General features: G+C 36.6%; 3 protein-coding genes across 4 annotated transcripts; all 3 read left to right on the top strand.

Moving 5' to 3' along the window:
- The first annotated feature begins 78 nt into the window (after positions 1 to 78).
- On the top strand, positions 79 to 11,957 carry LOC141752937 (tripartite motif-containing protein 16-like). The gene is made up of 2 exons (XM_074611222.1): positions 79 to 1,470; positions 11,617 to 11,957. Exons 1-2 carry the CDS (start codon positions 99 to 101, stop codon positions 11,910 to 11,912), a joined length of 1,668 nt encoding a protein of 555 aa, XP_074467323.1. The 5' UTR covers positions 79 to 98; the 3' UTR covers positions 11,913 to 11,957.
- Positions 5,457 to 10,413, top strand: LOC141752500 (tripartite motif-containing protein 16-like protein). The gene is made up of 2 exons (XM_074610498.1): positions 5,457 to 6,696; positions 10,367 to 10,413. Exons 1-2 carry the CDS (start codon positions 5,457 to 5,459, stop codon positions 10,411 to 10,413), a joined length of 1,287 nt encoding a protein of 428 aa, XP_074466599.1.
- A 3,069-nt stretch (positions 11,958 to 15,026) lies between the features above and the next one.
- Positions 15,027 to 27,236, top strand: LOC141752936 (E3 ubiquitin/ISG15 ligase TRIM25-like). Of its 2 annotated transcripts, XM_074611220.1 has the most exons (2): positions 15,027 to 16,056; positions 26,497 to 27,236. In XM_074611220.1, exons 1-2 carry the CDS (start codon positions 15,046 to 15,048, stop codon positions 26,536 to 26,538), a joined length of 1,053 nt encoding a protein of 350 aa, XP_074467321.1. In that variant the 5' UTR covers positions 15,027 to 15,045; the 3' UTR covers positions 26,539 to 27,236. The 2 variants fall into 2 exon arrangements, with proteins under 2 accessions (XP_074467321.1, XP_074467320.1); XM_074611219.1 differs by lacking the exon at positions 26,497 to 27,236 and having other exon boundaries at positions 15,046 to 16,716.
- The last annotated feature ends 420 nt before the right edge of the window (positions 27,237 to 27,656 follow it).

Here is a 27,656-nt window from a genome sequence, read left to right as displayed (position 1 = left end):
ACCCAGACTTTATTAACTGGCAAGGCGAGGCTCTTCCTGCTTGAAGTCTATTCAGTTCAGACTTGTCGTTCAGACATTCACTGTCGTCTAGAGGAGAAATGGCGCAGCAAGTGATTCTGGATCGAGACAAACTGAGCTGTTCAATCTGTCTGGATCTTCTAAAGGATCCGGTGGCTATTCCCTGTGGGCACAGCTACTGCATGAGCTGTATTAAAGACTACTGGGGTGAGGAGCATGAGAAGGAGACACACAGCTGCCCTCAGTGCAGGCAGAGCTTCACACCGAGGCCTGTCCTGGTGAAAAATACCATGTTAGCAGAGGTTGTGGAGGAACTGAAGAAAGCAGGACCTCAAGCTGCTTCACCTGATCATTCCTCTGCTGGACCTGGAGACGTGACCTGTGATTACTGCTCTGGGATGAAGGTAAAAGCCCTCAAGTCCTGTCTGGTGTGTATGGCCTCTTACTGTGAGCAGCACCTCCAGCCTCACTACAATGCAACTCCATTAAAGAAACACAAGCTGGTTGAGGCCACTTTAAAGCTCCAGGAGAACATCTGCTCTCAGCATGACGAGGTGATGAAGATTTTCTGCCGCACCGATCAGAAGTGCATCTGCTATCTCTGCTCCATGGATGATCATAAAGGTCATGACACAGTCTCCGCTGCAGCAGAGAGGGCTGAGAAGCAGAAGGAGCTCGGGGCGAGTCGGCAAGAAATCCAACAGAGAGTCCAGGACAGAGAGAAAGACGTGAAGGTGCTTCAGCAGAGGGTGGAGGTTATCAATCTTTCTGCTGATGAAGCTGTGAGAGACAGTGAGAAGATCTTCACTGAGCTGATCCGTCTCATTGAGAAAAGAAGCTCCGAAGTGAAGCAGCAGATCAGATCCCATCAGACAACTCAAGTGAGTCGAGCTAAAGAGCTTGAGGAGAAGCTGCAGCAGGAGATCACTGAGCTGCGGAGGAAAGACACTGAGCTGGAGACGCTCTCACGCACAGAGGATCACCTCCACTTCCTAAACAACTACCCCTCGCTGTCACGTCTGAGTGAATCTAAAGACGTTCCCAGCATTGATATCTGTCCTCTGCGCTCCTTTGAGGATGTGACAGCGGCGGTGTCAGAGGTCAGAGATAAACTGCAGGCTGTTCTGAGTGAGGAGTGGGGAAAGATCTCTCTGGCAGTGACTGAAGTGGATGTTTTACAAGCAGAGCCCAGAACCACAGCTGAGTTTATGAAATATTCTTGTCAAATCACACTGGATCCAAATACAGCACACAACAATTTGTCATTGAGTGACAGGGACAGAAAAGCAACATTAATGAAAGGAGAACAGTTATATTTGGATCACCAAGACAGATTTGGTAAATGGTGGCAGGTCCTGAGTAGAGAGGGTCTGACTGGACGCTGTTACTGGGAGGTGAAATGGAGCGGGAAAGTTTGTATAGCAGTTGCATACAAGGATATTAGAAGAACAGGCAGAAGAGAAGAATATGGATTTGGATTAAATGACAAATCTTGGTCAATCAAATGTTTCAGTGATAGTTATAAATTCAGACACAACAATATTTATACTTCCATCTCAGGTCCTCAGTCCTCCAGAATAGGAGTTTACCTGGATCACAGGGCAGGTACTCTGTCTTACTATAGCGTCTCTGAAACCATGACTCTCCTCCACAGAGTCCAGACCACGTTCACTCAGCCTCTCTATGCTGGATTTTGGCTTCTAAATGGTGTTGGAGCTACTGCTGAGTTGTGTGAGCTCAAGTAGACAAGAGTTTAATGAGTGATTCATCTCTGTACAGTAAATGTTGAGGTGTGTCTGCACTGCAGAGATCAAACATAGTGGGTGGGACTTTTTTCTTCTATTTTAATTCAATGAAATGATGAAAACTTTTTTTTATTTGCTACATAGAGATTATTTGTCGAAATTTGATTCTGATGTTATATTTACTAAACATTTCCCTTATATACTGTGCATGGAAAATATTGCATATGCAAAATGAATGTAATATAGATTTAAAAAAAGAGTCATGTTTACTTTTTATTACTCTACATACTGCTGTCTGTACTGATATTGTAAAATATCATCACCTTTTTTTTGTAAATGTACCCAAAAAGTACAGGAAAAACTGGTCTAATTTTTAACGTATCCTTCTGAAAAATAGCTAATCATCTTTTTAAGAGTGAATTCAAGTGTCTTTACATGGTTATAAAAATATATAAAAAGTTAATGTAGAAAAATCCTAGAAATAAATAGCCTAAATAAATAAATTGTTGACTTTGCATATGCAAAATATCTGACTAAAAATCAGTTTTTGTTCTACTTAAAATTGAATTTGGTTATTATATTAATGGGCTTAATTATGTAAAAACTACAAAATTAATAAAACAGTCATGTATGTAAAAATGTATAAATGTATTTGGGTTTGTATTTTTGAGCATCTGCCAAATGAATGTAATATGATTTATTTTTTAAATAATTTTAGTTGTACTAAATCTTCACATCTTCATAATTTGTATAATGTAATGTTTACTTTCTGCATACTGTGCTGCTGTTAAAATAGCAACTTTTATTTTAATGTACCCAGAAAAGTACGAGTACCAGAAAACTGGGATCATTTTAAATGTAACCTTTTGAAAAATAGTTTAGTAATCTTTTTTTTTAAGAAAGAATTCAAATGTACTTTCATGATAACGATTATTTGGATACATTAATGAAAATCCATGTTGTAAATCCTACAAATAAATAAATAAATTGTTGACTAATCTATATTCTATATTCTTCATTTCACTGTCCGAGTATCAAAAAAAAATTGTCCTTTTCCTACTTAATTTCTTTCTAATCAATCAGTTTTCAAGATATTTTGGTAACAGACAGGGAGATTAATGAAGGCAATAAAATAACGTCCACTTTCTGGTGGATTTCACCAGAAACAACACAATTTTGGAATGATTTTAAATTTGTAAAATGTTGGGGTCTTTTTATTTGTAAATGAAAATCATGTTCAAGACAATATTTCAGCAGAATGTTTTACTTTCAGATTTATTACACAACTTTTGAACATTCCACAACAATCATGCAGGAATAAAATGGGAATTATAGAAAGCTTTACAGGCTTCACCAATCACACTTTAGGAATAACTGGGCTGCACGTCGTCTCAAAAACACTCAAAATGTGAGGTAATATCTTTTTTAAATCATCATCTACCGACAACAGACCATGAAGACGTCAAGAAGAGGTCAACCAGTCATGTACATTCAGTTATCAGTTAATAAAAGGTACATCTAGCTAAAACTAATGCAGTCTAACACAAAAGCCCTGTAATAAATCCTATCTTCATGAAGGTTATTGTGTTCAGTTTGTGTTGTTTAAGATATGTTGTTATGATCTAAGTAATGTTGAATTAGCTCTAGCTAGGTCCTGTCCAATAAACACTCTTAAACTAACTTATTGTTCATCCTTACAAGTATGTTTTAATTCAGTGTTGATGTTATTTACCATGAGTGCATCAATCAACTAAAACCCTGTATCACAACATTATAACAACGAGCTAGCTTTGTGACATAAAATGCAGTTAGCAGATGTTACACCTCGGGATTCTGCTTCCGGGCCATTAAGTAAGACAGCTTCCGGTGTGTCTGTTTTTTTTCATACTTTATTTTTTTTGGAAAGTTCAATATAATAGTTACATAAACATGTTCATGTTTCATTACAGAAAAATCAGCAAATATATTTTACAGTATAAAAAAATTATATAAAATAAAATACATTATACAACAAATACAATGTAAAGAAAGGAAAAGATAAATAAAATCAACAACAACAAATTGGAATAAATGTCTAAACAATCTAATAGATTTTGGCAATTTAGAATTTTCAATCATAGTCAAATATGTTTTAAAATCAGTATCTTTAAAAGTATAAAAGGAGGATATTCTTTTGAGCCATATCATTTTATGGATATAATGTTTTGCTAAGATATTAATCTAATTCATTGTAAATTTCATCTTCCGAAAAAAAGATTGTTAAAAGTGAGTAATACCTCAATCTTTGTTAGAATGATATTTTTTTCAAAATGTTTATGAGAAATTATTCTGTAAATCAAACCAAAAAGAAGTAGCATGAAAACAATCTACAAACACATGTTCAATAGTTTCCCCTTCACAATTGCAAAAAGTGCATCTATTGTTAAACCGGTGTGTCTTTTAATTTAAGAGGAAATGCAGAAATTCACGCCTATGTGCTGCATATTGCTCTGTAATAAAACTGGACAGAAAAAAGAACTTAAAATATGATTGTCTTGTCTTTATACAGAATGAGGGAGAAGGGAAATCCAGATATAACAAATCATTTAATTTTTCATTTCTTTTCCATACTATTTTTACAGGCTAGGCCTACCAGGCAGGTAGAGTTAGAGAGTTTTTTCTTTCAGGGGTTGCTAGTGTTGGTGTGTCTCTGTTGGTGTCAAGTGTGGATGCCAGTAAATGCCACTTCTGGTACATTTCATTTTAACCCCATCTCTCTCTTTATTTATGTTATTTCACCTTTATTCTACTAAGAACTCCCATTAAGATAAAAAAAAAACAAGAAAGACCTGGCCGGCCATATAAAATTACAACACATTAAAATACAACATATTCAACTTTATATACAAAAAATCACAATAAAACTGACGAACAGCTGTTTAACATGCTGGCAGCCACATATCACCACATTCAATACAATGCCCTTAAATTCATCAATGGATATGATCTCATTTTAGATCTTTTTGTAGATGTCCAAGGTGCATAGTGGGAGAATATCTCTCTATGTGTATGCAAGGTGCTATATGAGTACAGTTCATTTACAATTGGATTTGGTTTTTATATAAATGGGCTTAATTATATAAAAAAACTACAAAATGAATAAAAGAGTCATGTATGTAAAAATACATAAATGGATTTGGATTTTTGTGCATCTGCCAAATGAATGTAACACAAAGTTTAAAAAATAGTCATTTTAGTATCTCCATGAACATAATTTGTATAATTTAATGTTTACTTATTAGTACTCATCATAGTAGTAGTGGTAGTAATATATTACATTGCAAGTCTTCCAGTTAATTCTGTAGTTCTGTATCTGAAAGACAGACTATAACTGAGGACTAAAGACACACAGCAACGCTCAAACTGCTCCACTTCCTGAAATGAAGCACAACTTTTACAAACCCCACCTAGACTTTATTTACTGACAAGGCGAGGCTCCTCCCGCTCAAAGTCTATTCAGTTCAGACTTGTCGTTCCCTCCCCTTTCACAGATCTGCCCGTTTACAGATGGGTGCAAACACCATGTGATCAAATGTAAGAGCTGCAACGCTCATACACTGCAGATCAGTGGACAAACATCGAGGAAATGATCACAGCCTTTATCTGGAAACAGAGAGTGAAACTTACAGACATTCACTGTTGTCTAGAGGAGAAATGGCGCAGCAAGTGATTCTGGATCGAGACAAACTGAGCTGTTCAATCTGTCTGGATCTTCTAAAGGATCCGGTGGCTATTCCCTGTGGGCACAGCTACTGCATGAGCTGTATTAAAGACTACTGGGGTGAGGAACATGAGAAGAAGACACACAGCTGCCCTCAGTGCAGGCAGAGCTTCACACCAAGGCCTGCCCTGGTGAAAAATATCATGTTAGCAGAGGTTGTGGAGGAACTGAAGAAAGCAGGACCTCAAGCTGCTTCACCTGATCATTCCTCTGCTGGACCTGGAGACGTGACCTGTGATTACTGTTCTGGGATGAAGGTGAAAGCCCAACAGAGAGTCCAGGACAGAGAGAAAGACGTGAAGGTGCTTCAGCAGAGGGTGGAGGCTATCAATCTTTCTGCTGATGAAGCTGTGAGGGACAGTGAGAAGATCTTCACTGAGCTGATCCGTCTCATTAAGAAAAGAAGCTCCGAAGTGAAGCAGCAGATCAGATCCCATCAGACAACTCAAGTGAGTCGAGCTAAAGAGCTTGAGGAGAAGCTGCAGCAGGAGATCACTGAGCTGCGGAGGAAAGACACTGAGCTGGAGACGCTCTCTCACACAGAGGATCACCTCCATTTCCTAAACAACTACCCCTCGCTGTCACGTCTGAGCGAATCTAAAGACGTTCCCAGCATTGATATCTGTCCTCTGCGCTCCTTTGAGGATGTGACAGCGGCGGTGTCAGAGGTCAGAGATAAACTGCAGGCTGTTCTGAGTGAGGAGTGGGGAAAGATCTCTCTGGCAGTGACTGAAGTGGATGTTTTACAAGCAGAGCCCAGAACCAGAGCTGAGTTTATGAAATATTCTTGTCAAATCACACTGGATCCAAATACAGCACACATCTGGTTGTCATTGAGTGACAGGGACAGAAAAGCAACATTAATGAAAGGAAACCGGTTATATTTGGATCACCAAGACAGATTTTGTGAATGGAGGCAGGTCCTGAGTAGAGAGGGTCTGACTGGACGCTGTTACTGGGAGGTGAAATGGAGCGGGAAAGTTTGTATAGCAGTTGCATACAAGGATATTAGAAGAACAGGCAGAAGAGAAGAATATGGATTTGGATTAAATGACAAATCTTGGTCAATCAAATGTTTCAGTGATAGTTATAAATTCAGACACAACAATATTTATACTTCCATCTCAGGTCCTCAGTCCTCCAGAATAGGAGTTTACCTGGATCACAGGGCAGGTACTCTGTCTTACTATAGCGTCTCTGAAACCATGACTCTCCTCCACAGAGTCCAGACCACGTTCACTCAGCCTCTCTATGCTGGATTTTGGCTTCTAAATGGTGTTGGAGCTACTGCTGAGTTGTGTGAGCTCAAGTAGACAAGAGTTTAATGAGTGATTCATCTCTGTACAGTAAATGTTGAGGTGTGTCTGCACTGCAGAGATCAAACATAGTGGGTGGGACTTTTTTCTTCTATTTTAATTCAATGAAATGATGAAAACTTTTTTTTATTTGCTACATAGAGATTATTTGTCGAAATTTGATTCTGATGTTATATTTACTAAACATTTCCCTTATATACTGTGCATGGAAAATATTGCATATGCAAAATGAATGTAATATAGATTTAAAAAAAGAGTCATGTTTACTTTTTATTACTCTACATACTGCTGTCTGTACTGATATTGTAAAATATCATCACCTTTTTTTTGTAAATGTACCCAAAAAGTACAGGAAAAACTGGTCTAATTTTTAACGTATCCTTCTGAAAAATAGCTAATCATCTTTTTAAGAGTGAATTCAAGTGTCTTTACATGGTTATAAAAATATATAAAAAGTTAATGTAGAAAAATCCTAGAAATAAATAGCCTAAATAAATAAATTGTTGACTTTGCATATGCAAAATATCTGACTAAAAATCAGTTTTTGTTCTACTTAAAATTGAATTTGGTTATTATATTAATGGGCTTAATTATGTAAAAACTACAAAATTAATAAAACAGTCATGTATGTAAAAATGTATAAATGTATTTGGGTTTGTATTTTTGAGCATCTGCCAAATGAATGTAATATGATTTATTTTTTAAATAATTTTAGTTGTACTAAATCTTCACATCTTCATAATTTGTATAATGTAATGTTTACTTTCTGCATACTGTGCTGCTGTTAAAATAGCAACTTTTATTTTAATGTACCCAGAAAAGTACGAGTACCAGAAAACTGGGATCATTTTAAATGTAACCTTTTGAAAAATAGTTTAGTAATCTTTTTTTTTAAGAAAGAATTCAAATGTACTTTCATGATAACGATTATTTGGATACATTAATGAAAATCCATGTTGTAAATCCTACAAATAAATAAATAAATTGTTGACTAATCTATATTCTATATTCTTCATTTCACTGTCCGAGTATCAAAAAAAAATTGTCCTTTTCCTACTTAATTTCTTTCTAATCAATCAGTTTTCAAGATATTTTGGTAACAGACAGGGAGATTAATGAAGGCAATAAAATAACGTCCACTTTCTGGTGGATTTCACCAGAAACAACACAATTTTGGAATGATTTTAAATTTGTAAAATGTTGGGGTCTTTTTATTTGTAAATGAAAATCATGTTCAAGACAATATTTCAGCAGAATGTTTTACTTTCAGATTTATTACACAACTTTTGAACATTCCACAACAATCATGCAGGAATAAAATGGGAATTATAGAAAGCTTTACAGGCTTCACCAATCACACTTTAGGAATAACTGGGCTGCACGTCGTCTCAAAAACACTCAAAATGTGAGGTAATATCTTTTTTAAATCATCATCTACCGACAACAGACCATGAAGACGTCAAGAAGAGGTCAACCAGTCATGTACATTCAGTTATCAGTTAATAAAAGGTACATCTAGCTAAAACTAATGCAGTCTAACACAAAAGCCCTGTAATAAATCCTATCTTCATGAAGGTTATTGTGTTCAGTTTGTGTTGTTTAAGATATGTTGTTATGATCTAAGTAATGTTGAATTAGCTCTAGCTAGGTCCTGTCCAATAAACACTCTTAAACTAACTTATTGTTCATCCTTACAAGTATGTTTTAATTCAGTGTTGATGTTATTTACCATGAGTGCATCAATCAACTAAAACCCTGTATCACAACATTATAACAACGAGCTAGCTTTGTGACATAAAATGCAGTTAGCAGATGTTACACCTCGGGATTCTGCTTCCGGGCCATTAAGTAAGACAGCTTCCGGTGTGTCTGTTTTTTTTCATACTTTATTTTTTTTGGAAAGTTCAATATAATAGTTACATAAACATGTTCATGTTTCATTACAGAAAAATCAGCAAATATATTTTACAGTATAAAAAAATTATATAAAATAAAATACATTATACAACAAATACAATGTAAAGAAAGGAAAAGATAAATAAAATCAACAACAACAAATTGGAATAAATGTCTAAACAATCTAATAGATTTTGGCAATTTAGAATTTTCAATCATAGTCAAATATGTTTTAAAATCAGTATCTTTAAAAGTATAAAAGGAGGATATTCTTTTGAGCCATATCATTTTATGGATATAATGTTTTGCTAAGATATTAATCTAATTCATTGTAAATTTCATCTTCCGAAAAAAAGATTGTTAAAAGTGAGTAATACCTCAATCTTTGTTAGAATGATATTTTTTTCAAAATGTTTATGAGAAATTATTCTGTAAATCAAACCAAAAAGAAGTAGCATGAAAACAATCTACAAACACATGTTCAATAGTTTCCCCTTCACAATTGCAAAAAGTGCATCTATTGTTAAACCGGTGTGTCTTTTAATTTAAGAGGAAATGCAGAAATTCACGCCTATGTGCTGCATATTGCTCTGTAATAAAACTGGACAGAAAAAAGAACTTAAAATATGATTGTCTTGTCTTTATACAGAATGAGGGAGAAGGGAAATCCAGATATAACAAATCATTTAATTTTTCATTTCTTTTCCATACTATTTTTACAGGCTAGGCCTACCAGGCAGGTAGAGTTAGAGAGTTTTTTCTTTCAGGGGTTGCTAGTGTTGGTGTGTCTCTGTTGGTGTCAAGTGTGGATGCCAGTAAATGCCACTTCTGGTACATTTCATTTTAACCCCATCTCTCTCTTTATTTATGTTATTTCACCTTTATTCTACTAAGAACTCCCATTAAGATAAAAAAAAAACAAGAAAGACCTGGCCGGCCATATAAAATTACAACACATTAAAATACAACATATTCAACTTTATATACAAAAAATCACAATAAAACTGACGAACAGCTGTTTAACATGCTGGCAGCCACATATCACCACATTCAATACAATGCCCTTAAATTCATCAATGGATATGATCTCATTTTAGATCTTTTTGTAGATGTCCAAGGTGCATAGTGGGAGAATATCTCTCTATGTGTATGCAAGGTGCTATATGAGTACAGTTCATTTACAATTGGATTTGGTTTTTATATAAATGGGCTTAATTATATAAAAAAACTACAAAATGAATAAAAGAGTCATGTATGTAAAAATACATAAATGGATTTGGATTTTTGTGCATCTGCCAAATGAATGTAACACAAAGTTTAAAAAATAGTCATTTTAGTATCTCCATGAACATAATTTGTATAATTTAATGTTTACTTATTAGTACTCATCATAGTAGTAGTGGTAGTAATATATTACATTGCAAGTCTTCCAGTTAATTCTGTAGTTCTGTATCTGAAAGACAGACTATAACTGAGGACTAAAGACACACAGCAACGCTCAAACTGCTCCACTTCCTGAAATGAAGCACAACTTTTACAAACCCCACCTAGACTTTATTTACTGACAAGGCGAGGCTCCTCCCGCTCAAAGTCTATTCAGTTCAGACTTGTCGTTCCCTCCCCTTTCACAGATCTGCCCGTTTACAGATGGGTGCAAACACCATGTGATCAAATGTAAGAGCTGCAACGCTCATACACTGCAGATCAGTGGACAAACATCGAGGAAATGATCACAGCCTTTATCTGGAAACAGAGAGTGAAACTTACAGACATTCACTGTTGTCTAGAGGAGAAATGGCGCAGCAAGTGATTCTGGATCGAGACAAACTGAGCTGTTCAATCTGTCTGGATCTTCTAAAGGATCCGGTGGCTATTCCCTGTGGGCACAGCTACTGCATGAGCTGTATTAAAGACTACTGGGGTGAGGAACATGAGAAGAAGACACACAGCTGCCCTCAGTGCAGGCAGAGCTTCACACCAAGGCCTGCCCTGGTGAAAAATATCATGTTAGCAGAGGTTGTGGAGGAACTGAAGAAAGCAGGACCTCAAGCTGCTTCACCTGATCATTCCTCTGCTGGACCTGGAGACGTGACCTGTGATTACTGTTCTGGGATGAAGGTGAAAGCCCAACAGAGAGTCCAGGACAGAGAGAAAGACGTGAAGGTGCTTCAGCAGAGGGTGGAGGCTATCAATCTTTCTGCTGATGAAGCTGTGAGGGACAGTGAGAAGATCTTCACTGAGCTGATCCGTCTCATTAAGAAAAGAAGCTCCGAAGTGAAGCAGCAGATCAGATCCCATCAGACAACTCAAGTGAGTCGAGCTAAAGAGCTTGAGGAGAAGCTGCAGCAGGAGATCACTGAGCTGCGGAGGAAAGACACTGAGCTGGAGACGCTCTCTCACACAGAGGATCACCTCCATTTCCTAAACAACTACCCCTCGCTGTCACGTCTGAGCGAATCTAAAGACGTTCCCAGCATTGATATCTGTCCTCTGCGCTCCTTTGAGGATGTGACAGCGGCGGTGTCAGAGGTCAGAGATAAACTGCAGGCTGTTCTGAGTGAGGAGTGGGGAAAGATCTCTCTGGCAGTGACTGAAGTGGATGTTTTACAAGCAGAGCCCAGAACCAGAGCTGAGTTTATGAAATATTCTTGTCAAATCACACTGGATCCAAATACAGCACACATCTGGTTGTCATTGAGTGACAGGGACAGAAAAGCAACATTAATGAAAGGAAACCGGTTATATTTGGATCACCAAGACAGATTTTGTGAATGGAGGCAGGTCCTGAGTAGAGAGGGTCTGACTGGACGCTGTTACTGGGAGGTGAAATGGAGCGGGTACGTTCGTATAGCAGTTGCATACAAGGATATTAGCAGAACAGGCACAAGAGAAGAATGTGGATTTGGATGTAATGACAAATCTTGGTCATTAGAATGTGACAGTAGTAGTTATACATTCAGACACAACAATATTTCTACTTCCGTCTCAGGCCCTCAGTCCTCCAGAATAGGAGTTTACCTGGATCACAGAGCAGGTACTCTGTCTTACTACAGCGTCTCTGGAACCATGGCTCTCCTCCACAGAGTCCAGACCACGTTCACTCAGCCTCTCTATCCTGGACTTTGGTTTCCAAATATTTATGTTGGAGATACTGCTGAGCTGTGTGAACTCAAGTAGAAAAGAGTTTAATGAGTGATTCATCTCTGTACAGTAAATGTTGAGGTGTGTCTGCACTGTAGAGATCAAACGTAATGGGTGGGACTATTTTATTCTATTTAATTCAATGAAATGATTAAACTTTTTTTCATTTGCTACATAGAGATTATTTGTTGAAATTTGATTCTTATGTTATATTTAATAAACATTTTCCTTATATACTGTGCATGGAAAATATTGCATATGCAAAATGAATGTAATACAAAGTTAAAAAAAAAAGACTGTCTGTACTGATATTGTAAAATCACATCACCTTTTTTTGTAAATGTAATTTTTTCTGAAAAATTGCTAATCATCTTTTTGAGAGTGAATTCAAGTGTCTTTACATGGTTAATTTTTTTTTATTAAAAGTTAATGTTCAAAATCCGACAAATAAATAGCCTAAATCAATAAATTGTTGACTTGTCACACTATATTCTTCCTTTCACAAAAATCTGTTGTTTTCTAACTTAATGTCTGTCCAACTAATCAGTTTTTTTCAAGATATTTTGGTAACAGACAAACGCACGGGGAGATTAATGAAGACAAATAAGCTCCAAAACTTTGGCTTTTTTTGCAACAGAAAACATGTCAAGACAATATTTCAGCAGAATGTGTTAAATGAAAAATAAATACTTTCTTTTTTTTATATATAGGGATTAAACAATCTTGTTTGTTGAAGTTTGATGTTATATTTAGGATCCTAAACATTTTCACTATATTCTGTGCATGGAAAATATTGCATATGCAAAATGTCTGACAAAAATCTTTTTTTTTTCTACTTAAAATTGAATTTGGTTATTATATAAATGGGCTTGATTATGTAAAAAAAACCTACAAAATTAATAAAAAGTCATGTATGTAAAAATGTATAAATGTATTTGGGTTTGGATTTTTGAGCATCTGCCAAATTAATGTAATATAATTTATTTTTAAAATAATCGTAGTGTTACTAAATCTTCATATCTTCGTATTTTGTATAATGTAATGTTTATAAAAGGAGGATATGTTTTTAAGCCATATCATTTTATGGATATAATATTTTGCTAAGATATTAATCAAATTCATTTTGTAAATTTCTTCTTCCGAAACACTGGGATTGTTAAAAGTGAATAATACCTCAATCTTTGTTAGAATGATATTTTTTTCCAAATGTTTTGAGAATGTTATGTTCTGGTGAAACAAAACGTGGACCCAAAAGCAGCACACACTAGTCAAGGTTTAAAGTTGTAACAATGAGAATTTATTAATAAATAATACATTTAAATGGTGGACAGGGCAAGGTTTCTCAGAGTCCAACGTGGCTGGGATTAAAGACTGGAAGTCTTCAAGGAAGCGAGGAGCATGGGGAATGGGGTTCCAGTGTTCCTCCCGATGGTGTTTCCAGTCCACTGTGATCCGAGGAGAAGCAATGATGTTGGAGAGTGAGCAGGTAGGTATCGCAGGAAGTGGAGGCAGCTGGCAGGTAAGTATACCACACACTGTGGCGACGATAACGATCTGGCGATGAATCGCAGGAAGACCAGGGTTGATATACTGCAGAGTGTGTCTTGATTGATGATTCGTGTCAGCTGCTCCAGCAACCACCGCCCAGGAGAGGGAGGAGGAGATGGCCACACCTCCTTCCAGACAGACAGACCAGACTGACAGGGTAAAACACACAGGAGACAAAAGGACAGGGAAACAGAGGAAACACAGGGAAACTACTCAACTGCCCAGGTGATAACATGACAGAGAAGTTATTCTGTAAATCAAACCAAAAAGAAGTAGCAGGAAAACAATCTACAAACACATGTTCAACAGTTTTCCCTTCACAATTGCAAAAAGTGCATCTATTGTTAAACCGGTGTGTCTTTTCATTTAAGAGGAAATGCAGAAATTCACGCCTATGTGCTGCATATTACTCTGTAATAAAACTGGACAGAAAAAAATAACTTACAATATGATTGTCTTGTCTTTATACAGAATGAGGGAGAAGGGAAATCCAGATATAACAAAACATTTAATTTAATTTTTCATTTCTTGTCCATACTATTTTTACAGGCTAGGCCTACCAGGCAGGTAGAGTTAGAGAGTTTTTTCATTCAAGGGTTGCTAGTGTTGGTGTGTCTCTGTTGGTGTCAAGTGTGGATGCCAGCAAATGCCACTTCTGGTACATTTCATTTTAACCACCCCTCTCTCTTTATTTATGTTAATTTACCTTTATTCTACTAAGAACTCCCATTGAGATAAAAAAAAACAAGAGAGACCTGGCCGGCCATATAAAATTACAACACATTAAAATACAACATATTCAACATTATATACAAAAAATCACAATAAAACTGAAGAACAGCTGTTTAACACGCTGGTAACCACATATCACCACATTCAATATGATGCCCTTAAATTCGTCAATGGATATGATCTCATTTTAGATCTTTTTGTAGATGTCCAAGGTGCATAGTGGGAGAATATCGCTCTATGTGTATGCAAGGTGCTATATGAGTACAGTTCACTTACAATTTGATTTCGTTATTATATAAATGGGCTTAATTGTATAAAAAACTACAAAATGAATAAAAGAGTCATGTAGGTAAAAATACATAAATGGATTTGGATTTTTGTGCATCTGTCAAATGAATATAAAACAAAGTTTAAGAAAATAGGTCATTTTAGTATCTCCATGAACATAATTTGTATAATTTAATGTTAACTTATTAGTACTCATCATAGTAGTAGTGGTAGTAATATATTACATTGCAAGTCTTCCATTTAATTCTGTAGTTCTGTATCTAAAAGACAGACTATAACTGAGGACTAAAGACACACAGCAACGCTCAAACCGCTCCTCTTCCTGGAATGAAGCACAACTTTTACAAACCCCACCTAGACTTTATTTACCGGTTAGACAAGACTCCTCCCGCTCAAAGTCTATTCAGCTCAGACTTGTCGTTCCCTCCCCTTTCACAGATCTGCCCGTTTACAGATGGGTGCAAGCACCATGTGATCAAATGTAAGAGCTGGAACGCTCATACACTGCAGATCAGTGGACAAACATTGAGGAAATGAGCACAGCATTTATCTGGTAACAGAGAGTGAAACTTACAGACATTCACTGTCGTCTAGAGGAGAAATGGCGCAGCAAGTGATTCTGGATCGAGACAAACTGAGCTGTTCAATCTGTCTGGATCTTCTAAAGGATCCGGTGGCTATTCCCTGTAGGCACAGCTACTGCATGAGCTGTATTAAAGACTACTGGGGTGAGGAGCATGAGAAGAAGACACACAGCTGCCCTCAGTGCAGGCAGAGCTTCACACCGAGGCCTGTCCTGGTGAAAAATACCATGTTAGCAGAGGTTGTGGAGGAACTGAAGAAAGCAGGACCTCAAGCTGCTTCACCTGATCATTCCTCTGCTGGACCTGGAGACGTGGCCTGTGATTTCTGCTCTGGGATGAAGGTGAAAGCCCTCAAGTCCTGTCTGGCGTGTATGGCCTCTTACTGTGAGCAGCACCTCCAGCCTCACTACAATGTAGCTCCATTAAAGAAACACAAGCTGGTTGAGGCCACTTTAAAGCTCCAGGAGAACATCTGCTCTCAGCATGACGAGGTGATGAAGATTTTCTGCCGCACTGATCAGAAGTGCATCTGCTATCTCTGCTCCATGGATGATCATAAAGGTCATGACACAGTCTCCGCTGCAGCAGAGAGGGCTGAGAAGCAGACGGAGCTCGGGGCGAGTCGGCAAGAAATCCAACAGAGAGTCCAGGACAGAGAGAAAGACATGAAGGTGCTTCAGCAGAGGGTGGAGGCTATCAATCTTTCTGCTGATGAAGCTGTGAGAGACAGTGAGAAGATCTTCACTGAGCTGATCCGTCTCATTGAGAAAAGAAGCTCCGAAGTGAAGCAGCAGATCAGATCCCAGCAGACAACTCAAGTGAGTCGAGCTAAAGAGCTTGAGGAGAAGCTGCAGCAGGAGATCACTGAGCTGCGGAGGAAAGACACTGAGCTGGAGACGCTCTCACACACAGAGGATCACCTCCATTTCCTAAACAACTACCCCTCGCTGTCACGTCTGAGCGAATCTAAAGACGTTCCCAGCATTGATATCTGTCCTCTGCGCTCCTTTGAGGATGTGACAGCGGCGGTGTCAGAGGCCAGAGATAAACTGCAGGCTGTTCTGAGTGAGGAGTGGGGAAAGATCTCTCTGGCAGTGACTGGAGTGGATGTTTTACCGCCTCAAGCAGAGCCCAGAACCAGAGCTGAGTTTATGAAATATTCTTGTCAAATCACACTGGATCCAAATACAGTAAACAACCGTTTGTCATTGAGTGACAGGGACAGAAAAGCAACATTAATGAAAGGAGATCAGTTATATTTGGATCACCAAGACAAATTTAGAGAAAGGTGGCAGGTCCTGAGTAGAGAGGGTCTGACTGGACGCTGTTATTGGGAGGTGAAACGGAGCGGGATCGTTCGTATAGCAGTTGCATACAAAGATATTAGAAGAACAGGCACAAGAGAAGAATGTGGATTTGGATATAATGACAAATCTTGGTCATTAGAATGTTACAGTAGTAGTTATAAATTCAGTCACAACAATATTTCTACTTCCGTCTCAGGCCCTCAGTCCTCCAGAATAGGAGTTTACCTGGATCACAGAGCAGGTACTCTGTCTTACTACAGCGTCTCTGAAACCATGACTCTCCTCCACAGAGTCCAGACCACGTTCACTCAGCCTCTCTATGCTGGATTTTGGATTCCATATAATGTTGGAGACACTGCTGAGCTGTGTGAGCTCAAGTAGACAAGAGTTTAATGAGTGATTCATCTCTGTACAGTAAATGTTGAGGTGTGTCTGCACTGCAGAGATCAAACATAGTGGGTGGGACTTTTTTTTCTATTTTAATTCAATGAAATGATGAAAACTTTTTTTGATTTGCTACATAGAGATTGTTTGTTGAAATTTTATTATCATGTCATATTTACTAAACATGTTCCTTATATACTGTGCATGAAAATACTGCATATCCAAAATTTATGTATATAAAGTTAAAAAAAGACTGTCTGTACTGATATTGCAAAATCACATCACCTTTTTTTTGTAAATGTACCCAAAACAAATTAAGGAAAAACACCCATTTAAACATAACCTTCTGAAAAATAGCTAATCATCTTTTTAAGAGTGAATTCAAGTGTCTTTGCATGGTTAAAAAAATATATAACGGTTAATGTTTAATCAAAATCCGACAAATAAATAGCCTAAATAAATAAATAAATTGTTGACTTGTCACACTCTATATTCTTCCTTTCAAAAAAATCAGTTGTTTTCCAACTTAATTTCTGTCCAACAAATCAGTTTTTTTCAAGATATTTTGGTAACAGACAAACACACGGGGAGATTAATGAAGACAAATAAGCTCCAAAACTTTGGCTTTTTTTGCAAAAGAAAACATGTCAAGACAATATTTCAGCAGAATGTGTTAAATGAAAAATAAGTACTTTCTTTTTTATATATATAGGGATTAAACAATCTTGTTTGTTGAAGTTTTTATGTTATATTTAGGCTACTAAACATTTTCACTATATACCGTGCATGGAAAATATTGCATATGCAAAATGTCTGACGAAAAATCTATTTTTGTTGTACTCAAAGTTGAATTTGGTTATTATATACATGGGCTTAATTATGTAAAAACTACAAAGTGAATTAAACAGTCATGTATGTAAAAATGTATAAATGTATTTGGGTTTGGATTTTTGAGCATCTGCCAAGTGAATGTAATGTAATTTATTTTACAAAATCATTTTAGTGGTACTAAATCTTCATATCTTCATAATTTGTATAATGTAATGTTTACTTTCTGCATACTGTGCTGCTGTTAAAATAGCAACTTTTATTTTAATGTACCCAGAAAAGTACGAGTACCAGAAAACTGGGATCATTTTAAATGTAACCTTTTGAAAAATAGTTTGGTAATCATTTTTTTTAAAGAAAGAATTCAAATGTACTTCCATGATAACAATTATTTGGATACATTAATGAAAATCAATGTTAAAAATCCTACAAATAAATAAATAAATTGTTGACTAATCTATATTCTATATTCTTCATTTCACTGTCCGAGTATCAAAAAAAAAAGGTGTCCTTTTCCTACTTAATTTCTTTCTAATCAATCAGTTTTCAAGATATTTTGGTAACAGACAAACACACAGGGAGATTAATGAAGGCAATAAAATAACTTCCACTTTCTGGTGGATTTCACCAGAAACAACATAATTTTGGAATGATTTTAAATTTGTAAAATGTTGGGGTCTTTTTTTTGCAATGAAAATCATGTTCAAGACAATATTTCGGCAGAATGTTTTACTTTCAGATTTAATACACAACTTTTGAACATTCCACAACAATCATGCAGGAATAAAATGGGAATTATAGAAAGCTTTACAGGCTTCGCCAATCACACTTTAGGAATAACTGGGCTGCACGTCGTCTCAAAAACACTCAAAATGTGAGGTAATATCTTTTTTAAATCATCATCTACCGACAACAGACCATGTGTTGATTTAATGCTGATGATGGTGAGAGAAGAAAATCACTCAAAAAACAATAATGAAAAAAAAGGAAATATAACAGAAACTATCAATTGAAGATTATCTCTTATTTCTAATAACAACTCTACTTTTCTTTGCCAAAAGCTGACGGTTAACTCCCAGTAGAAAATTGCTGAGTGAGTCTAAAGTAAGATGCACTGAAAAGGTCTAGACCTCTAAATCACAACTCATATCTCAAATGTGTTGAGTGATTCAAATGAAGTGAAATTAAAAGGTAATTCAGTCTGAATATCAGGCTAGAAGAGGTCAACCAGTCAAGTACATTCAGTTACCAGTTAATAAAAGGTACATCTAGCTAAAACTAATGCAGTCTAATACAAAAGCCCTGTAATAAATCCTGTCTTAATGAAAGTTATTGTGTTCAGTTTGTGTTGTTTAAGATGTGTTGTTATGATCTAAGTAATGTTGAATTAGCTCTAGCTAGGTCCTGTCCAATAAACACTCCTAAACTAACTTATTGTAATGCAGTCAGCAGCATGATATCATGATATAACAGCCAGCAGCATGATATCATGATATAACAGTCAGCAGCATGATATCATGATATAACAGTCAGCAGCATGATATCATGATATAACAGTTAACAGCATGATATCATGATATAACAGTCAGCAGTATGATATCATGATATAACAGTATGATATCATGATATAACAGTCAGCAGTATGATATCATGATATAACAGTATGATATAATGATATAACAGTCAGCAGCATGATATCATGATATAACAGTCAGCAGCCTGATATCATGATATAACAGTCAGCAGCATGATATCATGATATAACAGTCAGCAGCATGATATCATGATATAACAGTTAACAGCATGATATCATGATATAACAGTCAGCAGCATGATATCATGATATAACAGTCAGCAGCATGATATCATGATATAACAGTCAGCAGCATGATATCATGATATAACAGTTAACAGCATGATATCATGATATAACAGTCAGCAGCATGATATCATGATATAACAGTCAGCAGCATGATATCATGATATAACAGTTAACAGCATGATATCATGATATAACAGTCAGCAGCATGATATCATGATATAACAGTGAGCAGTCTGATATCATGATATAACAGTGAGCAGTCTGATATCATGATATAAGTCAGCAGCATGATATCATGATATAACAGCATGATATCATGATATAACAGTCAGCAGCATGATATCATGATATAACAGCATGATATCATGATATAACAGTCAGCAGCATGATATCATGATATAACAGTCAGCAGCATGATATCATGATATAACAGTATGATATCATGATATAACAGTCAGCAGCATGATATCATGATATAACAGTCAGCAGCATGATATCATGATATAACAGTCAGCAGCATGATATCATGATATAACAGTTAACAGCATGATATCATGATATAACAGTCAGCAGCATGATATCATGATATAACAGTGAGCAGTCTGATATCATGATATAACAGTGAGCAGTCTGATATCATGATATAACAGTCAGCAGCATGATATCATGATATAACAGCATGATATCATGATATAACAGTCAGCAGCATGATATCATGATATAACAGCATGATATCATGATATAACAGTCAGCAGCATGATATCATGATATAACAGCATGATATCATGATATAACAGCATGATATCATGATATAACAGCATGATATCATGATATAACAGTCAGCAGCATGATATCATGATATAACAGCATGATATCATGATATAACAGTCAGCAGCATGATATCATGATATAACAGCATGATATCATGATATAACAGTCAGCAGCATGATATCATGATATAACAGTCAGCAGCATGATATCATGATATAACAGTCAGCAGTGTTTAGCATTAACTCTCAGTCTCTTACCTTGAGCGGTCACAGCAGAAAACCTCAAACAATCTGAATGATATAATGAGAATAATAAAGTAAGTTTAATAAAAATCCCCGTCATATTGTTTGTTATTTATTTAGCTATGTGCACCTATGATCGGTCATCACGACATGTTGATGGTTGGTACGATGTGAGCTGCTGTTTTTAGGCTCATAGGAAAGAATGTTTCGAGCTCCGGCGGAGGAAAATAAATGTTACACCTCGGGATTCTGCTTCCGGGCCATTAAGTAAGAAAGCTTCCGGTGTGTCTTTTTTTTCATACTTTATTTTTTTTAAAGTTTAATACAATAATTACATAAACATGTTCATGTTTCATTACAAAAAATATATTTTACAGTATAAAAAAATATAAAAATAAAATACATTTTACAACAAATACAATGTAAGGAAAGGAAAAGATAAATAAAAACAACAACAAATTGGAATACATGTCTAAACAATCTAATAGATTTTGCCAATTTAAAATTTTTATTTTTTGAAAGTTCAATACAATAGTTACATAAACATGTTCATGTTTCATTACATAAAATTAAACAAATATATTTTACAGTATAAAAAATAATATAAAAATAAAATACATTATACAACAAATACAATGTAAGGAAAGGAAAATATAAATATAAACAACAAATTGGAATACATTTTAAATGTTTTTGCGTAGTATAAAAGGAGGACATTCTTTTAAGCCATATAATTTCATTGATATATTTTGCTAAGATATTAAAGGGACTATTTGTAACTTTGTACGCGCATAAATGTAACGGGTCGTCACACATGCGCGTTCGCATATGCGCGCTCGCGTGTGGCTGGAGCCTCGTCTCCGCTGCATGCTCTCCTTCACTCAGAATGCGCGCGCGTCCTCGCTGTCTCGCTCCACCTCTAGACGTGAACGCGCGCTCACTACACACTGCAGAAGAGTTTAGCTCTGAGAATATCTAGTGAATGCACAGGGGACGTTTGTGCAGAAATAAATGCTGCAGTTCCTCCAGACCAACAGAGCTTTCCTGTGTCTTGTGAAGTGATGGAGCTCTTCAGAGAGTTATGTTACCCTCTCGTTACCGACCGGGTGCCGGTGTCTCCTCTGCTCTCTCCGGCTGCGGGCGGAGAGAGCAGGGAGACACGCTGCAGAGCTCCGCTGCATCAGCCTGCACTTAGGCAGGAAAAGCCAACACTAGGATCAGATCTAAATCATGTTCATGGAGAGACCTTCGTCTGGTCAGCTAACATTACTGCCAAGCAGCTGAAATATAGAGTGATATTGTGCTTTTAGCTGACGTGTGTCGCCTCACTGTTTTGCGCGATGCTCGTTCAGGTATATTTAGAGCGAGCAAGCGCGAGCTCGACGCTGACTTTCGTTGATTTCACAGCCACAGGTGTCGCTGTTAAGAAGCATTTCTGAAAGTTACAAATAGTCCCTTTAATCAAATTAATTTAGTAATTTTCTTCTGCCAAAAAACTGTGATTGTTAAAAGTGAGTAATATCTCAATCTTTGTTAGTATGATATTTTTTTCAAAATGTTTTGAGAAGTTATTCTGTAAATCAAACAAAAAAGTAGCATGAAAACAATCTACAATCACATGTTCAATAGTTTGCCCTTCACAATTGCAAAAAGTGGTATTGTTAAACCGGTGTGTCTTTAAATTTACGAGGAAAAGCAGAAATTCACGCCTATGTGCTGCATATTGCTCTGTAATAAAACTGGACAGAAAAAAATAACATAAAATATGATTGTCTTGTCTTTATACAGAATGAGGGAGAAGGGAAATCCAGATATAACAAATCATTTCATTTTTCATTTCTTTCCATACTATTTTTACAGGCTAGTCCTACCAGGCAGGTAGAGTTAGAGTTTTTTTCTTTCAGGGGTTGCTAGTGTTGGTGTGTCTCTGTTGGTGTCAAGTGTGGATGCCAGCAAATGCCACTTCTAGTACATTTAATTTTAACCCCCTCTCTCTCTTTATTTATATTATTTCACCTTTATTCTACTAAGAACTCCCATTGAGATTAAAAAACAAGAGAGACCTGGCCGGCCATATAAAATTACAACACATTAAAATACAACATATTCAACATTATATACAAAAATTCACAAGAAAACTGACAAACAGCTGTTTAACACGCTGGTAACCACATATCACCACATTCAATACAATGCCCTTAAATTCATCAATGGATATGATCTCATTTTAGATCTTTTTGTAGATGTCCAAGGTGCATAGTGGGAGAATCTCTCTCTATGTGTATGCAAGGTGCTATATGAGTAAAGTTCACTTAAAACTGGATTTGTTTTTTATATAAATGGGCTAAATTATATAAAAAAACTACAAAATTATTAAGAGTCATGTATTTAAAAATACATGAATGTATTTGGATTTTTGTGCATCTGCCAAATGAATGTAACACAACGTTTAAAAAATAGGTCATTTTAGTATCTCCATGAACATAATTTGTATAATTTAATGTTTACTTATTAGTACTCATCATAGTAGTAGTGGTAGTAATATATTACATTGCAAGTCTTCCATTTAATTCTGTAGTTCTGAATCTGAAAGACAGACTATAACTGAGGACTAAAGACACACAGCAACTCTCAAACCGCTCCTCTTCCTGGAATGAAGCACACCTTTTACAAACCCCACCTATACTTTATTTACCGGTTATACAAGGCTCCTACCGCTCAAAGTCTATTCATCTCAGACTTGTCGCTACGCTATATGAGTAACCGAACGCTACTCATATAGGTTACTGTATGAGTAACGTTACTGTATGAGTAACGTTACTGTATGAGTAACGCTACTGTATGAGTAACGCTACTCATATAGGTTACTGTATGAGTAACGTTACTGTATGAGTAACGCTACTCATATAGGTTACTGTATCGAGTACTACTGACTGTGATGTGTCGTTATATAGCGGCAATTCTATGGGAATTACCGTCCGTTCTTTCTCTTAGTAAACGTATGGGTCTATAAAGCCCTTTGAGATGACAGACTGTGATTCAAGGATCCAGCTACAGTAGCTACATAAACATAAACATGGACTTGAATTAGCCGCAGCAAGCCTCGGGCTACGGTTAGCAGAAGGCTAACGTACATTCAACCTGGCTACTCATCGCCTGCTTTCACGGTAAAGCTACCTACAAACAAATCAGTACAAAACATTGAGATATTACAGGAAAACGAAGTTAGTAGCTTACCTGTCCAGGAGAAGAACTGCTAGCTCAGAGTCCAACGTGAGGCCGATGCTGTCCCGGAGATCTCTCCACCGCTGAAACGCTTCGCCGATATTGACACGCGTTTTATTCCGCTTATTGTCGGACTCTCTTTTGGACTGTCTTTTTGAAAGTCTGTCTTTCTTTTTTTGGGTTGTTTTGAGGTGTAGGCAGTTGCTGCCAATGCTGGAATAGCAAGCTTTTCAGTAGGTTGTTCCGCCATTGACCGAGGCTTTCACTATCTGCAGAGATCAGACGTGAACGCGCATCTCCTTTTGTGGAACAGCCAATAGGAACGCTCTCTCTGAAATGCCCTGTGATTGGTCAAAGTCTGCCGTCACGGGCAAGATTTTCTAAAGCCTGTAAACAGAGCCACGAGGAGAAGCAGAGGTGTAGCCTTCTCTCAGATCACTTGAATTACATTATGCTGAAAGGTTATTATGGAATTTTTGCCAAATTATGCCAAAATATTGTTGCCTACTGCCACTTCAAGACAATATTTCAGCAGAATGTGTTAAACGAAAAATAAATACTTTCTTTTTTATATATATAGGGATTAAACAATCTTGTTTGTTGAAGTTTGATGTTATATTAGGGCTACTAAACATTTTCACTATATATTGTGCATGGAAAATATTGCAAATGCAAAATGCCTGACGAAAAATCAGTTTTTTTTCTACTAAAAATTGAATTTGGTTATTATATGAATGGGCTTGATTATGTAAAAAAAAACTACAAAATTAATAAAACAGTCATGTATGTAAAAATGTATAAATGTATTTGGGTTTGGATTTTTGAGCATCTGCCAAATGAATGTAATATAATTTATTTTTAAAGTCATTTTAGTTGTACTAAATCTTCATATCTTCATAGTTTGTATAATGTAATGTTTATAAAAGGAGGATATTCTTTTAAGCCATTTCATTTTATGGATATAATGTTTTGCTAAGATATTAATCTAATTAATTGTAAATTTCATCTTCCGAAAAAGATTGTTAATAGTGAGTAATATCTCAATCTTTGTTAGTATGATATTTTTTCAAAATGTTTTGAGAAGTTATTCTGTAAATCAAACCAAAAAGAAGTAGCATGAAAACAATCTACAATCACATGTTCAACAGTTTTCCCTACACAATTGCAAAGAGTGCATCTATTGTTAAACCTGTGTGTCTTTTAATTTACAAGGAAATGCAGAAATTCACACCTATGTGCTGCATATTGCTCTGTAAAAAAACTGGATAGAAAAAAAAAATTTAAAATATGATTGTCTTGCATATCTTTATACAGAATGAGGGAGAAGGGAAATCCAGATGTAACAAAACATTTCATTTCATTTTTCATTTCTTTCCATACTATTTTTACAGGCTAGGCCTACCAGGCAGGTAGAGTTAGAGAGGTTTTTCTTTCAGGGGTTGCTAGTGTTGGTGTGTCTCTGTTGGTGTCAAGTGTGGATGCCAGCAAATGCCACTTCTGGTACATTTCATTTTAACCCCCTCTCTCTCTTTATTTGTGTTATTTTACCTTTATTCTACTAAGAACTCCCACTGAGATTAAAAAACAAGAGAGACCTGGCCGGCCATATAAAATTACAACACATTAAAATACAATATATTAAACATTATATACAAAAACTCACAATAAAACAGAAGAACAGCTGTTTAACATGCTGGCAGCCACATATCACCACATTCAATATGATGCCCTTAAATTCATCAACGGATACAATCTCATTTTAGATCTTTTTGTAGATGTCCAAGGTGCATAGTGGGAGAATCTCTCTCTAAGTGTATGCAAGGTGCTATATGAGTACAGTTCACTTACAATTGGATTTGGTTTTTATATAAATGGGCTTAATTGTATAAAAAACTACAAAATGAATAAAAGAGTCATGTAGGTAAAAATACATAAATGGATTTGGATTTTTGTGCATCTGCCAAATGAATGTAACACAAAGTTTAAAAAAATAGGTCATTTTAGTATCTCCATGAACATAATTTGTATAATTTAATGTTTACTTATTAGTACTCGTCATAGTAGTAGTGGTAGTAATATATTACATTGCAAGTCTTCCATTTAATTCTGTAGTTCTGAATCTGAAAGACAGACTATAACTGAGGGCTAAAGATACACAGCAACTCTCAAACCGCTCCTCTTCCTGGAATGAAGCACACCTTTTACAAACCCCACCCAGACTTTATTAACTGGCAAGGCGAGGCTCTTCCTGCTTGAAGTCTATTCAGTTCAGACTTGTCGTTCAGACATTCACTGTCGTCTAGAGGAGAAATGGCGCAGCAAGTGATTCTGGATCGAGACAAACTGAGCTGTTCAATCTGTCTGGATCTTCTAAAGGATCCGGTGGCTATTCCCTGTGGGCACAGCTACTGCATGAGCTGTATTAAAGACTACTGGGGTGAGGAGCATGAGAAGAAGACACACAGCTGCCCTCAGTGCAGGCAGAGCTTCACACCGAGGCCTGTCCTGGTGAAAAATACCATGTTAGCAGAGGTTGTGGAGGAACTGAAGAAAGCAGGACTTCAAGCTGCTTCACCTGATCATTCCTCTGCTGGACCGGGAGACGTGACCTGTGATTTCTGCTCTGGGATGAAGGTAAAAGCCCTCAAGTCCTGTCTGGTGTGTATGGCCTCTTACTGTGAGCAGTGAGTCGAGCTAAAGAGCTTGAGGAGAAGCTGCAGCAGGAGATCACTGAGCTGCGGAGGAAAGACACTGAGCTGGAGACGCTCTCACACACAGAGGATCACCTCCATTTCCTAAACAACTACCCCTCGCTGTCACGTCTGAGTGAATCTAAAGACGTTCCCAGCATTGATATCTGTCCTCTGCACTCCTTTGAGGATGTGACAGCGGCGGTGTCAGAGGTCAGAGATAAACTGCAGGCTGTTCTGAGTGAGGAGTGGGGAAAGATCTCTCTGGCAGTGACTGAAGTGGATGTTTTACAAGCAGAGCCCAGAACCACAGCTGAGTTTAGGAAATATTCTTGTCAAATCACACTGGATCCAAATACAGCACACAACAATTTGTCATTGAGTGACAGGGACAGAAAAGCAACAGTAATGATAGGAAAACAGTTATATTTGGATCACCAAGACAGATTTGGTGAATGGGAACAGGTCCTGAGTAGAGAGGGTCTGACTGGACGCTGTTACTGGGAGGTGAAATGGAGCGGGGTCGTTTACATAGCAGTTGCATACAAGGATATTAGAAGAACAGGCACCATTAATGAATGTGTATTTGGATATAATGACAAATCTTGGTCATTACGCTGTGACAGTAGTAGTTATACATTCAGACACAACAATATTTCTACTTCCGTCTCAGGCCCTCAGTCCTCCAGAATAGGAGTTTACCTGGATCACAGAGCAGGTACTCTGTCTTACTACAGCGTCTCTGAAACCATGACTCTCCTCCACAGAGTCCAGACCACGTTCACTCAGCCTCTCTATGCTGGATTTTGGATTCCAAATATTTATGTTGGAGGCACTGCTGAGCTGTGTGAGCTCAAGTAGACGAGAGTTTAATGAGTGATTCATCTCTGTACAGTAAATGTTGAGATGTGTCTGCACTGCAGAGATCAAACATAGTGGGTGGGACTTTTTTATTCTATTTTAATTCAATGAAATGATGAAAACTTTTTTTTATTTGCTACATCGAGATTATTTGTCGAAATTTGATTCTGATGTTATATTTACTAAACATTTCCCTTATATACTGTGCATGGAAAATATTGCATATGCAAAATGAATGTAATATAGATTTTTTAAAAGACTAATGTTTACTTTTTAGTACTCTACATACTGCTGTCTGTACTGATATTGTAAAATCACATCACCTTTTTTTTGTAAATGTACCCAAAAAGTACAGGAAAAACTGGTCTAATGTTGAACGTATCCTTCTGAAAAATAGCTAATCATCTTTTTAAGAGTGAATTCAAGTGTCTATACATGGTTAAAAAAATATATAAAAAGTTAATGTTAAAAATCATACAAATAAATAGCCTAAATAAA

Source organism: Sebastes fasciatus, chromosome 16 (assembly GCF_043250625.1).
Source record: "Sebastes fasciatus isolate fSebFas1 chromosome 16, fSebFas1.pri, whole genome shotgun sequence".
NCBI lineage: Eukaryota > Metazoa > Chordata > Actinopteri > Perciformes > Sebastidae > Sebastes > Sebastes fasciatus.
The sequence above is the reverse complement of the archived record's forward strand: the minus strand, read 5'-3'. Positions and strand labels throughout refer to the sequence as shown.